General features: G+C 45.0%; 1 protein-coding gene across 1 annotated transcript; it reads right to left on the reverse strand.

The window, feature by feature from the left end:
- Window positions 1-3,808: 3,808 nt before the first annotated feature.
- On the reverse strand, window positions 3,809-7,624 carry pim1 (Pim-1 proto-oncogene, serine/threonine kinase). The gene is made up of 6 exons (XM_061074236.1): window positions 7,272-7,624; window positions 6,954-7,060; window positions 6,764-6,814; window positions 6,288-6,654; window positions 5,563-5,739; window positions 3,809-5,470 (listed from the first exon to the last, which is right to left on the reverse strand). Exons 1-6 carry the CDS (start codon window positions 7,351-7,353, stop codon window positions 5,265-5,267), a joined length of 990 nt encoding a protein of 329 aa, XP_060930219.1. The 5' UTR covers window positions 7,354-7,624; the 3' UTR covers window positions 3,809-5,264.
- Window positions 7,625-15,199: the final 7,575 nt, after the last annotated feature.

Consider the following 15,199-nt stretch of genomic DNA (forward strand, 5'->3'; position numbering starts at 1 on the left):
TCATAAGCAATTTTTTAGACATGAACTCCGGAGGTTGTCCGCAAAATTGGGTCCGGAAATTCTCCAGAGTTTGACTGTTGCACATCAACAACACAGCAGGATGCTTTCACAACAACACATAAATCTCTGGAGCCTTCAGGTGAGGGGTGGTGCTGCGGGCAGAGGCATGATGTCATGCAAAATTTGGCTGCAGAGATCATGAGGTTTTTTTTCCAGCAAATAGACACCAGCTCGCGCCCTTACCTCTCTTGACATCTCCGTCGGTGTCCTCTCCATGTGTGGCACCGCTTTTTCATCCTGAGATGTTTTTTCTTTCATTTTTGTGTCGCTAGCATGTTTGAAACAACATCATCCCCCACTTGCTTGAAGTGAATCCTGTAGCGGATGTACTCCTGAGTTCCCACTTTGACTCAGAAAGTCAGAAAGCAAATTTTCCAGTCAGGTTCCACTAAACCACTGCAGAAGAGGTTGCAAAGACATGACTTTAACAAAAAGAGTGCCTTTTATCCTTAAATGATGAAAAATCTTGCACAAAACGCGATGCAACTGTGACTTTTATGTTTATTTTAGGTTTAACTTGAACATTTTCTCCTCATTTCAGATATTCCCCTCTGCCATTATTCGTATGCCTCTGCGCCGGCGCTAACCAGTGGCCGGAGGCATTATGTTTGTGGTGAGCCCATCCATCCGTACATATGGACCCATTCCTGTGAACGCGATACCTCAAGAATGCCTTGAGGGAATTTCCTCAAATTTGCTATAAATATTCCCCTAGGGTCACGGATGAACTTGGGCCCATAGATAAAGTGATTATGTTTCAGTTGTCAGAGGTTAAAGTGACCTTTATATTAAACTGGAAAAAAAAGAATGTATAGACACAGAAACTGCACCGGTTGGCGGAGGCATACAACCACAGTGCGGTAATTCTTGTTTCTCTTGAATGACAAGTGCTTCATGTGCATTGTGATATTTTTCTTTGTCTCGATTTGCTTTCAGTAACTGGTATTTCAGGTTTTGGATACACAAACTAAATTTGCATAATCGCAAGTGGAAATAAGTCTTCATTAGTCAACTTTAGAAGTGGAATGAGGCAGATTTAGCTTTCTTTAAACCGAGCCAGGCCAGCTGTTGCGTCTTTGCTAAGCTATTAAACTAGTTGCCTCCTGTGTTAGCCTTATATGTACCATACAGACATAAAGTGGGATCAGTCTTTTCATCTAACTCTTGTCAATTGAGACAATATCAGTATTTTCCTTTAAATGACAATCAATATTTCTATAATTTATTAGTAGTGGCAACTCTCATTGCAGGTAAGACAAAAATAGGTTCTCTCCTTAGCTTTTGCTCATTGAAGAAATGTCAAACCATTTTGTGTGTTTGACTTAATAGAAGCTCCAACTGACCTTTTTTCAAGTTATAAACACTCAGACATTGAGAGCAGCAAAACACGTTGGCTGTATTTTAGGACGTGTGAAACAACACAAGCTAACCATGCAGAGTTAGATGTGGCGTGCGGTTCTAAGAATGAAGGGGGAAATGTGTGGTGGTGTCATTCGCAGAAAGCACTTGTGGTCTCCAGCTCACGGATCTCTTCAGGGAAATCAGATTGTGTCTGAAGACCTTTAGAGGAAACATCAAATGATTACTCAGGATTGACCCTACCTTTTATACTAATCATTTCCGAAAACCGAAACTGGTTTCTTCAGAGAAACCGTAACATAACGCGATGAAGTCATTCAAAATATTGGCTTGAATCTTTTTGGTTCTTTCTCATTTCTGATGCACATTAATTGAGATTACTTGAGATTAGTGGCAACAGATGACCTTTTGCTTGCTACTACCTTGGTTGATTTGATCACAAATTCACAGGTCCAAGGGCATCAGCTCACAGCTGGCATTCGAATGCGTCTCCACATTAGTCTCGAGGGAGCACTAGTGATCACAGTTTCTCGTCACTCGTGTTCCAACATGACTACATGTCTACAGCCATGTGTACAGCTCTGTGAGGCAATGCTTTGAGCTAAATGCAAATACTGACACGCTCAAAATAAATAAGGAAATGCTTAACATGGTAACCACGTCCCATAAGATTGTAGATGATGAACCAAACATTCTTGACATGATGATGGTGCAACATGAGAAGAACAAGTTGAATCAAGCTGTGGAAATAACAATAACAATCATATAAATGTGATGTGGCATACATGCTAGCAAACAGTACACTAATATATCAAGCAGATACAGGGCAACATTAGCTTTCATTTTGAGTCATGTCTCTGACCATTTGGATCACGTCTGTGTATCTGATAATAGCTATTGTGACGTGATGTCTTTCTAGCCAATCATACTAATGATGATGATGAACCTGAAAATGGGCCCCTATGTCTTTATTTACACATCTCTCCTCACTTGGCTGTCTACTGTTGGGGGCTGGGTCTGTAGTGTTATCGGTTTTCAGAGCTTTTTAACTGAAACAAGCTGCCTGCTGCAGCTGAAAGCGAGCGACACTGAGTGGCACTGACTGAATCAGGAGTGCTGTGGGTCGCAAAACCAAAGCAATGAGCCGAAAGATGCTAAAAGGCTCCATAGAGCTGAGGAGATGGTACAATGGCAGCATTTTAGCTTACAACTGCTTCTATTTCAGTCAGGCACTTAATGGGACTTGAAGGGGCAACAGCGTTTCCACCCTCCATCTACGTATTACGCGGTTGTGGCTGTTGTTGGTTTTGCTGTTGGAGGTCAGCAGCAGCGCTGTCTCGAGGAAGAGTAGCAGTGAGGCCAGGAGTCCAGCAGGAGCATCACAGCTGAATAAACCGACAATTCTTTTCTATCCAGGAGAACAGATCCATGATAGGCTGATGCCTGTGGCTCACTATCACTGCTCAAATGTCTAGATTAATCCAGAAGAGCATCTGCTGCCCGTTAGTGGGATAAAGTCAAGCAATGGCTGGTGTCCCACAATTAAGTGGAAGAAGATGCAATAAAAGATGCTTTAAGGAGCAGTGATGTACAGAGGCAGATTTTTTGTGCGTACCTACATGTGAACTGGATTTAAGTGTTGTAGTTGGTTAGGTTACAGCTAATATGAAATACATTATACTTATATACGAACAGGATAAAGAGGACAGTTAAACCTTAGAACCTGTGAGGACCTATCAGGTTCACTAATCAAGAGCTAATATCGTAAATAATTTGCACAACTCAAGTACAATATCAACTGGATCCTGCGTAATTCTCATATCTCTGACATTTCATTGCAGAATAGTCCTGCAATGTTGTTTGCTTTTTTGTTTTCCTGTTAAATGTAACTGAGTATGTTTCCTTCTGAAATGTCGATTACAAACAGAAAGGAGCATCAAATTGAAATACCTACTTGCAAAAATACAACATACATTTTGCCGATTCTACAATCCTTTGATATGTTCCCATTTCCAAATCCCTGTCAGTGGTTTAACAGAGTTCGCTGTCCTTCTGGTCCTGTGGACTGATTTATGACAGACTCATGACTGACAGATTTATTTGATTCACTGGGTTCATGCTTTAAATCCGCCAATGAACATAAATTCAACTTGTATATTTCTATATATATATATATATTTGTTTAAAGTAAAAAAGCCCCTTCTTTGTATATTTTTGGCTTATTTCCTCATCTATAAAAAAAACTTCCCCTTTTGTCATATTTCCTTATCACGTCATCTGTTCTTGGAATCCCCTGTTTACTTCAGTGTCAAACCGGAAACCCGCTGCGAACTTGTTTGACCTTGTTTATCTACACATCATTATAACAAGCAAGTACAGGAGTCCAAAGTGTCATATTTAAAAAAATATTTATTGAAATCGTATAAAAATAGTTTCTAACATAATTTACAATTCTAATTTGAATGGATGAAAAAGAAAAAACACAACAATCCAAGCTGCAATCATGCAACCAGTTTTCTCATTCTCACATCTCTGATTCACATTCATTCACACAAACATTCATAGTTCACTCGCTCCTGCAGCAGACAACAGCGTAACAAAACCAGTTACCATCAGTAGATGTCCATTGTTTACATACATTAAGATGGAAGTGCTTTCAGGACTAATTACAAGTTATTTACATTACCTACACAAACAAACACACGTACATCTGCTCTTTTCAAATTTCAAGCCATAAATATGGTAAAAAAAATTCATCTCGTTTGTGTTTGTCTTTCTTTAAATAATCTGTGTGCCCTTCAGTGACTGTGGAATGAAATATATACGTACAGTCAGAATTCTCTCATATATAAATAAATAAATTCTGTGACCAAAAGCTCGTCGGGTGTGAGAGAGAAGTCACAGCAATAATAATAAATATTGTTATTATTATTTACATTTCTTGTCCATACCGAATTTTAAGACCTGTGTGAGGCACTGTGTAGAGAAGAGCGGAGGGTGATGTGTGTCTGTGTGGTTTAAAGTTTTCATTGTGGTGTGCGTTCGGGTGGATGTGATTGGAGCAGTTGCCTAGACCTTGTGTGTGTATACAGTACGACACGTGAAAGAGAGGAAGCAAGAGGTTGTAGAGTAGAGGCGGGTGCTGTAGTAAAGAGGGCGAGGTAAGTCCAGTGTTTCTTTTTTTTTACGACTTGTTTGCACAGGTTGCTGCCAGAGCTATGAGGTCCTCTAGTTGCAAACATTAGAGTAGTAAAAGTGTGTGATAGTAGTGGTTATGAATGGCGTAGGCTTTACTGATCTAGGCCCACGAGAGGAAAAAACTGCAAGAAAAGAAAGAAAGCCTTGTACAGAGTTAGGAGCTAAAAGGTTATAGACAAGTAGAACCTTTTTGCATTCACATATTCAAGTATTTTCAGGGTCCCCCCTACAATCTCACAGAAGGCACTTTTTTTTTAGAATCACACTCCTCTGCTCTTCCCACTCTGACTGTGGCCGGAGAAGGGAGAGAGCAGAGTGCAGAGTGGCGAGAAGCTACAGGACTCAGACTGTCCACCTGCCGATCAGCAGGATGGAGAGCGAGTGCACTGTGCTTGCTCGGTGCAGGTGTTTGTGCATGCAGAGCCATGTCCTCCTACAGGCTGCTGAACACCCGCTGCCCGGGTCAGAGTTCAGCCAGGATGGCGTTCTGACACTGACATGGGGCGGAGAGCTTCTGGCCGGTCAGGTTCAAACCAATTGGGTAATGGTTTTGTCGTGACCTCGGCGCGCGCTCTTGGGTGTCGTCCGTTACACCTTGCCCTCGTCTGGGCTGGGACAGCCGGTCTGTGCGCTCAGCTTCAAGTCTCTTACACAAGTCTCTTTGTGATGGTCTCTTGTGTCAGTGCAGCCCAGTTCAGCCCAGGGTGAACTGGACTCGTTTTCTCTGTCTGCACTGTGGAAGGAACTCCGGACGAGGACGTGCCCTGCATCCACGAGTGGTTGAAGATGTCCTCTAGGGCCGGGCGGTCCGCCGGGCGAAGAGACAGACACCACTTGATCAGCTGCTGGCACTCTGTAGGGGGGGGGGCAAACAATAAGTCTCGAGCAATGTATTGAATATGACATATTTCCCATCTCTGAGCTAAAACCCAGGTGTGAACTTACCGGTGGAGATTGTCCTCCGGAAGAGGACCGTCCCTCTGGTGATCTCTTCATCGTGTTCGAATGGGACGTCCCCACACACCATGTCGTACAGCAGGACCCCCAGGGACCACACGGTGGCAGAGCGCCCGTGGTAGCGGTGGAATTTGATCCACTCTGGTGGACTGTACACTCTGGTACCTATCATACAGGAGGAAATAAAGAGAAACATCTGTTAATAAAACCGTAATCATATTTAATAAATGTGCACAAGTTTAAAAATCAAACCAGCAATTTCCTCTAAGTAATAAATAACATTTGTAGTTGTACAGTCAAATAGAAAACGAAAGCCTTGCAGAGGGGCGTTGAAGGAGTAACTGCATATGAAGCTTTATCAGCTGGGCCATGTTTCTCAGGCTGTTATCTGGACTCAGGTGCCAGGGAGCGTGACAGGCTGTGTATGTGTGTGTGCATGAGAGAGAGAGGAGGGTGTGCGTGGGCGGGAGGGGCGGACATGTGACTTTGTTTACAAACTTTGAGTTGTAAAAATACCACTCCCCGCCAGTGGGGGGCGTTCGAGCGAAGCCAACGGTTGCTCGGGCTGTATCGCTAAGCTGCTCTCGGCGTGTGGGGAGGTAATGTAAAGGGCACGTACTAATAACACGGAGGGTCGATCACTGTGACTCTGTTAACATCCACAGACATGGAGCCGGTCTAATACACGATCATTTCCAGCAGCGACCACTCACCATCGAAGCCGGTGTAGATAGTGTCCTTCAGCAGCGCACCGGAGCCGAAGTCGATGAGCTTCATCTCGCCGGTGCGCAGGTCGATGAGGATGTTCTCGTCCTTGATGTCCCGGTGTACCACGCCGCAGCTGTGGCAGTGGCGCACGGCCTCCAGCACCTGGCGGAAGAAGCTGCGGGCCAGCTCCTCGGGCAGCGCGCCCTTCTCCGTGATGAAGTCGAACAGGTCCTTGACGTTCTCCGGCCGCTCCATGACGATGACGAAGCTGCGCGGCCGCTCGAACCAGTCCAGCATCTTGATGACGCCGCGGGAGCCGGTGCCGACCTTCTTCAGCAGCACGATCTCCATGGGCACCCGGGAGCCATTAGGCTGTGCGGCAGAAAGAGAGAGATTAGAGACCAAAAACCGTGGCTGTCTATTTAATATATATTTATAAAACATAACATGGTGTTAATTGCAGGATGAAACCGTCTCTTACCAGCTCTCCCCACTCGGACACTCCGTCCTTGTCGACAACTTTGACTGCGACCTGGAGAAAGCGAAGAAGAGATGGCGTCAAATCACACGTACACAACAAGAGCCCACATGTAAACAAGATTTTTCAAAATAAAAACAAAAAAAACGTCATATGTTGTGACGTCGTGTATGATGTAAACAGTCGTACTAACCGGAGTTCCGTCGGCCACCCTCGTCCCGGAGTACACGGTGCCGAAGCCGCCGCTGCCCAGCACCGGGCCGACCTGGTACAGCTTCTCGAAGGGCTCCCTCTCCTTCACTGCAAACACACAACAAACACACAACCCGGTCAACACACGGAGACTCACTTTTCCTAGTAATATATCAGGAGATAAGACTCAGGCTAGTATTGTTGTTATGAAAGGCTCCGTCCTTGAGGAACGAGCACGCTGCTGCTGCGTGAGAGGGAGGACGGAGCCGGGACCGGGAGCAGAGAGAGAGGGAGAGAGAGGGGGGGGGGGGGTGCTCACCGGGGTGGAGCTGGATCTTTGCCGGCATGTCCACGGTGGTGAGGTGGGCCTGGGCCAGAGCGTTCAGCGCGGACAGCAGCATCCCGTCCACGGTGTATTCCAGTCTTCTCCTCTTTCACTTGGGCTGAGAAATGTTAAATCCGACTTTCTGGTGTAGAGATTTAAAGTCCACGGTTTGCAGGCACACGGGAAAACGCTGCTTAGTTATTATCCAGGAGAATGAAGCCAAGAAAAAAGCCCAAACAAGTCGTCGTTGTCCCGGGTGAAGGAGTGCGAGTGAACCCAGCTGCTCCGCTTGTAAACACTGGAGCTGAGATCGAGCGACGCAGAGCAGCACGGACCCGATCCTCCGTCACACACCGGCTCATGGAAACCCAGCGCCGGGGGGGAGGACCTTATAAGGCGGTAGTAAGAGGGCGGCGCGCCACGCACCGACGTCCGCCCCGCTGCCGCGCCCACTTCCGCTCGCTGCGCCAATGGGAGCGCAGCAACGCACGTCAGTGTTTCGAAATGTGAGACGGGACCCCGCCCCCCCCTCACAACAAACTACCGCCCCGGAGCCAGACACACAGACGTGGCGGGAACCAAAAACGCGCCAAAAAAAATCAGGGGAGACTAAAAAGCTATATAGTCGCGGACTCATGTTGGAGGGAGATGCGGATTCAAAGCCAAGTGCACCCCCCCCCCCCCCCGTCCTCTGTCTCCATCCTTTCGCGGGAAACTGACTCGCTGCACACAGGATATGAATAGACCATTATTGTCTATAAACACGAGGAGTGCTGAAAGTAGAAGGTGAAGTCTGTGTGTGGTTGTTCACTCTTCTCCTCAGGGAAAAACACACTTACAACACATTTTATATTCTCATCTTCAACAATATATTTTTAAACTCGATATACATAATACTATTTATTTCCCTCTGTACTATTCAGGGTGGTACACGTGGCTGTATGTATCTTTTTATTTTTAGGTTTTAAAATTGTAAAGGAAATTGGACCAAGAAAGGGAGGGTTAAAGATCTCTTCTGTTGTTGTTGTGTCTGGCTGTGAGAACACAAACATTCTGTGTCTGCTGGCTGCACCCATCATCATCATCATCATCATGATCTCCATGGCCCAATAAAGACATTTTGCACGAGCAGACATGTTTTAGGGGCCCATCCAACCTAAGAGCAGTTCATCAGCTATGCTAACCAGCGGCCCTCCTCGGTCACTTACCTAATCATTTCCACATTAAACACAGAGGCTGAGCTAGAGAGAGAGAGAGAGAGAGAGAGAGAGAGAGAGAGAGAGAGAGAGAGAGAGAGAGAGAGAGAGAGAGAGAGAGAGAGAGAGAGAGAGAGAGAGCAGGGCTGCGTTGGGGGTTGGAGCAGCTTGACAATGCGTCTCTACTGACTGCAGCATCAAAGCAGCTGGGGAGAATGGGCGCATTCCTCTCATTCTTTCAAATTGGGTGGCCGCGTTCGCAGCCGTTCACAGGATGTGGGAAACTAGAGATAAAAAGATTCACCCCTCCTCCTCCTCACCCTCCTCCTCCCTGCGCCCCTCCTCTGCCCGCCACTTTTCCCGCGCATGTTATTGTTTGAATTTCTCTCTTTCTCTCTAATGGATTATAAACCAACAACAACAAACAACGCAGGTCGACTATATTTCACAAATATAAACTGGGGAAGGTGTTCATAAAGATATTGATGTTATTGAACTATATTTCCCTTTTACTTGAAATGTTATGTTACTTCTTCCTGATATCTTGTTGCACTATGCACACACACGCACACGCACACACACACACACTCACACACACACACACACAACACACTATATGCATCTATCTATCCATCTATCTTTCTGCAGATGCACTTTATTTAATACTCCTGTTGTATTATAAGCTGTTTTGCATGGGGCTGAGTATTTACATTTGTTTAAAACACTTGATAAAACAGTCAGGGAAGTCTTCCTCCACCTGATCTCTGTGGCTGAGGGGAATGTGAGTGAGAGCCGCAGAGGAGTGTTCAGCCTCGGGCAAATTCCTGACATGTTTGAAGACAACATGCAAATCAGGCCCCGAACCACATGACTCCTTTTAACCAACCCATTAATCACATCACATGTGTAAGTCATAGATCTAATATTTGAGCAGATTATTATTCTGTTAACACTTTGCTTTGTTAGTTTCTTATTTTTTGGGCATAAACATTTCTCAGACTTGAGCTCAGTTTAGAGCTCTCATTGCCACTATTATGGAAACCTAGATACAACATTATTTTTTTCTGTTGCTGTTGTGTAACAGAAGTGTAAGAATGATTCTTTACAGTGTCCTGGAAGGTCCAGAGAGGAGTGTGTGCTGTGTTCAAGCTCACTCAGGGGCATCGGAGAAGTGTGTGAAAATGGAGCGGTGCAAAGCAATGTGTGTGACAGTGACCGCAGGCCTCTGAAATGCCACCGGTTAGCGCATCTCTCTGGGGCCGCACATATCCTGCCTGCATGATCAGCATGGCTCAAATGACCGGCCATGTAACCCCAACTGTCAGAAGGGCAGATTATTAGTCGCACCGCCCCACTTTGGGCCCCAGCTGCTCCGTCCAATCTCTGGAAGTCGTTCCCCAGAGAAGACGGCAACAGGTTCTTACTGTACAGACAGATATTCCATTTGTTTTTATTTCTTCTTTTAATGTCAGTGTCGGGGGGGGGGGTTTGGTTTACAAAACACCTTTACGACTTACTTCCTCTTTCTAGATAAATAGAAACCCTGCCCACAGGACGGTTTCATAACACCTTTTTTTTTTTACACAATTCACTGGAATTTAGTTTCTGAATTATTTGTCCTGAATTTGATTTGATTACAGACTTATAATGTTTATGGAAGCACTTTTCGTGTGTGTTTTTTTAAGCAATAAAAGACTATGTTTATAAATACTTTATTAAGTAAACAGCTGTTGGGTTGTGATGCAGGTTAAAAACTGAAGATCTCTGTATGTTTATTTCACAAACATAAAGTCTATTATGGAATAAACTGTGACCCACCACGCTAACCACTGCGAGCAAATGCTCAACTGAACCTGGATGATTAGTTTCTTTTTCATGCAACATTTTATTACAAACTCCAGCGTCACATGAACTCTGTTATCTGCCTCACCCTGCACTCTTGACCCTGTCCTCCACCTCCGCCCTTCTTCAGAAAGTCATAACACTTTCTGTGTAACATATTAACCCCTTCTCCTCTCAGGAGACATTTCACTTTCCCCCGTGTGGCCTCGTACAGCAGATTCCCTACAGAGCTCAACTCCAGGTTTGTTTCTTCAACTTCATTTATATGTCACACCTTTGTATTTGAGCTTTTCTGGAAATAAGCCAGCAGAGGAGCTAATCATAGAGTTAGACGCAGTAGTATCTCTGTTTGATAGAGTTTACAGTCTCCCTGCCTGTCTCTGCTCAATCATCCTGGATGTTGTAAAAGGCTCAGCCACCTGTCTGCAGACTTGTTCATCCATCAGTCCTGACGGCCAGCCAATCGCCTCTCCAGCTGTAAGCAGATCCCACCTGCTGCCACTCTGTAGGTGGCAGGAAAAATAATTATGGCGGTGGAAGAGACAAGCGTGGGCTTGTATAGACTGTTGATGGCTCTCAATACTGCCAATGGATTAATGGATAGGAAATGAAATGAAATGTGATTTAATAGCCTTTGTGGTAGTTCACAGGGACACAGAGATATTCTCACGGCAAACTGTCATGCATGGTTATATAATCATAAGATCTGGCATCTCATGTGTTCGGGAATCAAATGGTTAGTCGCTGGTTCTAGTAAATGTACACATGCCTTTCTTTGGCTATAACCATGCTACTAGGTTTCTGCTTGAAAATGGGGATTTTGAAATGAAAACGATCTCTGTTCTCATAAGCGTTTAGGTTTCAAATCAGTTTTAATTCCCGTCCTTACTAACATGCCTGAAAACACACATCACCTGACCAGTCCCGTGCACTGAGCATCCCCCTTGCTGGTGTAAACAGGAATTGCTCGAATGATAGCTCATCTCATACAAGTAATAGTGTCATTGTAAAATGCATGAGTTTAACAGCTGTTAGCAAAGACAACAGGGTCACAACACTTGATTATCCATGTTGCTTTCTACACTGGTAGCCAAGGCTAACGTTGTTTTTGTTTTTCTGGAAGGAGGTCGTGTGATGGGATCCGGACGAATTGGCAAGAACTACAGTACATCATGACCGAACGATCCAATCAGGAAACATCTCCACTTCGGCCCGTTCAGACTAAAACACAGCCCTGGAATTTTCAAACTAAAACAGGGCCAGTAGCATTTCCTCTTCGTAACAGAGTTAATGCGTTTCATATGAAAACGTATAAGTATGCATGAAGCCTCAAAATAAACTATGTCATTCACAGCAGCAACTTAAAATTGCAGTGCAGTAGACGTGTAAATATTCCCAACTGAAAGATAATTGATGTTTTCATGTTATTATTGCTTGGAGCTGTGTGAGCCTATGGTCTGGAATAAAATGCCACCTGCATTGATGGCAATGCAGATTAATGTTGTTCCCTTCGTAGATAGCTTTTAATAAGCCATTTACATTTTGCACCTTCTAATAGCAGCAATTAGACTTCATACAATACATGCATTAGTATAATTCACACATGCAACAAAATATGCTCGGAATTTTTAATTGAAAATCTAGAAAATAGGTTACATTTGTCATGATGAAGCTTTTATGCCCCTGAAAAGGTTGTTTCTCACAGGCTCAATAAAAGAGACCATTAAGCCATCATGTTCTGATTGCGCTGAATTACTCAAAGCACCTTAAGAGTCTTTAGTATGCTCTCCACTGACAGCCTGTCATCCTGGATATGTGATGGCCAGTGTGGTCGGCAGTAATGGAATGATGCCAGGTGCCTCGTGGTGCTGTGTGCGTTGACAGTGACTACCCAATAATTAGAGGAGGGTCGTAACACTGGCCCACAGCTCAGCAGGAGGAGCAGCCTCACTCCTTTCAGACAAACAAAGCCTGCCCATGTCAGTTAGGCTGATTGGGTTGCCAGACGTGATGCCTGAAGGGTTATCAGGGTGGGCACGTGTTTCTTTGCATTTGATCATCAGGAAATGCATTTATGACAAACAGCACGGAAACCAACGTTTTTAACCTGCTCTCATCCACAGGTCTGCGACTGGTTATGACCTCATCGACCTTCTCAGCCATGACCTCACTGCATGAAAATGTCTGTGGAGGAAGTTGTTTGTTGGCAGCTGTCCACCACCGGGAACACTGGACCTGGAGGTAGCTAACCTGAGTACCCCCGTGCTGCTCCATGCTTAAACACACACACACACACACACTCAAATAAACACAAGCGCTGAAACATTATCTGTCATGCCACCAAATTAGCTGCAAAGACTTTCTAACTCTGCCCAAAAAAGGAAGGTGTCGACATGCGCAAACGTTTTTGTGTGCATGTGTGTGCACGTGTGCTTGTGGGTGGTGCGAGGAGGATGGATTATTTTTAGTGGCGTCTTGAAGGAAGAGGGAGAAGCTGTGTGGTGGGTAACCTCCGGTGTGGCCTGACCTCTCCTCAGGTAGACATCCAACCCCCTTCTCTACTCAGTTCCTGAGAGGTCTTGACCGGCGGGGCCATGGGAAAAGGCTCCAGTCGACATCAAAAGCCGGCCTATGTGGGAAAGCACCATAGAGGGCCTGCGAGTAGCCTAAAGGTCAACAAAGGTCAACTTTCATGTCAGCACAGGCCTGGTTTGGGGTCAGAGGTTATTGGCATACCTGTCCAGCGCCACTCAGACTGTTCTTCCAAGAAATTATCCCTACTTGTCTCAATTAGGGAGTTGGTTACTGAAGGGCTTCTCTAAGGTTTATTTATGGCCATTGTTGAGGTTGTTAAGGAGGAGGGATCTGTGTGTAAAAGGAGGAGGATGTTTTTAAGTTTGCCAATGGCTACAAGAATAGGAATGCCGTCAGCTGTAGACTTGTCCATATGGGGGTTCAGCTCACAGGAAACAACACTTCCTGGTTTCTCCCTGCGATCCCTCTCAACAATAATGTTGTTGACGGGAAGGTGACAGTGACCATGTTTCGTTCAGTTGTCATTAATACAGATTTTTATGCAATCTTGTGGATTTATTTATTGTTGGTGTATAAAAGTAAATATTTAACTCCAGTTTATTTTTTTAATTTTTCAATTTTGTACCATTATGCAAAAACTAGGGATAAACCAATTACATTTTTGTGTTGATGTTTCCTTCCTAAACATTGTGAGGTAATGAGATTATTTATAAATTTGTTGATTTCTCAGCGAATCATTTTTTGATCAACATGAAAAAAAAACACAACATGTTAAGGGGACTTAAATTTATTGAGTTTGTGAAATTTGGTGCAGATCCAGATAAAAATCCAGATCTATTGAATTTAAGTGTGGTTTCACAAGGGGACTTTGGACCTTAGCGGAGGTATTTGCTCTACTGAGTGCCATTCTAGTGGACATTAGTACTTACTAAACCCCCTCGCCAAACAGCAATCTCCCAGTCATTAGCATATAGGAAGACAGGCCTTTGAAGCTTGGAAACACAAGAGCAAAATGGATTCAACCCTGTGTTTGCTTGCTACGTTAGACAGACCCACTGTTTGAAAAATTGTGGAATAAAAAAATGGTAAATCTTCCATCACTGGCGTTTACATACATGCTAAAATAGAAAGTTTGGGGGTGTAAGCAGTAGCTTTGGGGGACTGAACCTAGCAAAGGGTCAGCTGTTCATCTGGCATTTTTGTTAACCCTACCCAGCGCACGGTGACGTCTTCTCCATTGCTGCACCGCAACGCGACTCTCGGCCGTCACACTCTCAGTGGTGACGATCAGAGAGAGAGGAGGGCGGATTGGGTGGAGCATGAAACCATGTGGCTCAGGAACGCAAATAAGAGATGGCGAGGAATGTGCTGAACCAGGAAGAAGGCCACTCGTGTCACCTTCCCACGGAGGGTTAAGGGGGGTGGGGGGTTGTTGGGAGGGAGAGGGGGGGCTGTACACATTTATCCACGTGGGAAACAGACAGTAGTGACACATTAAACTGCCGTCACACAAACAGCCCAGTGACACTGTTGCCAGTCACCTTATAAGAATGTTGTTGTTGGGATTATTTGAAACTTCCCACAGGGATAAGACAGGGCCTTCCCCTCTGCCCTTTCTTCACATTTGGAAATCAGCTGGTCTGTTCCCATTAGAGCGCAGTGAATGGGCCAGTTATTCACATGAGAAACAGCACCAGGGGCAGGTTACACTGGTGGCACATATAAATAGCCCTGTCCCCAATGAATACGGCTGTTCGGTGAGGAACATGTAAATAGAAAATCCCCACGACTCCACTACAGTCTCAGATCGTTTTTCTCTGGCTTTTCTTCCCTTTTAAAGTTCTTCACTGCTCTACTTTGTTCGTGCCTCTCGATGCAGCCCCCACCCAACAGCCCAACCTTCGCACTCTCATTCCCACCCCCCCACCCCGATGCACTGCTTACAGTTGATTTGCATTTTGGCCCAGAAAGCGGGATGGGCGGTTATTGTTGTTGTTGAGATGGCAGAGGGGGGTTTTCCCACCAGCTTTCCCCTCTCCTCCGGCCGAACCATAACACTACTGCCGGTGATGTCATGGACCAGAAAAAAAATATTCAAAGCTGCTTCCCTGGGAAACCCCACATCAGGAAGTGGAAGACGATATTTTGCCCTGCTTGATTGTTATACCAGAGCGGCTTGGAAGAGACGGAGAGGTTTCTGATTAGGTTCCCAGACTTCGCCGGTTGTGATAGCCAGCACGAACCCACTGAACTCAAACAATTGGACTAAGCTGCTACTTTTTTTCTCTTCTTTTTTCTCTCCTTAAAAACTGATGATTTTTTGCTGAACCATCATAGTCAGCTATTATA

Source organism: Limanda limanda, chromosome 7 (assembly GCF_963576545.1).
Source record: "Limanda limanda chromosome 7, fLimLim1.1, whole genome shotgun sequence".
In the NCBI taxonomy this organism is placed as follows: Eukaryota; Metazoa; Chordata; class Actinopteri; order Pleuronectiformes; family Pleuronectidae; genus Limanda; species Limanda limanda.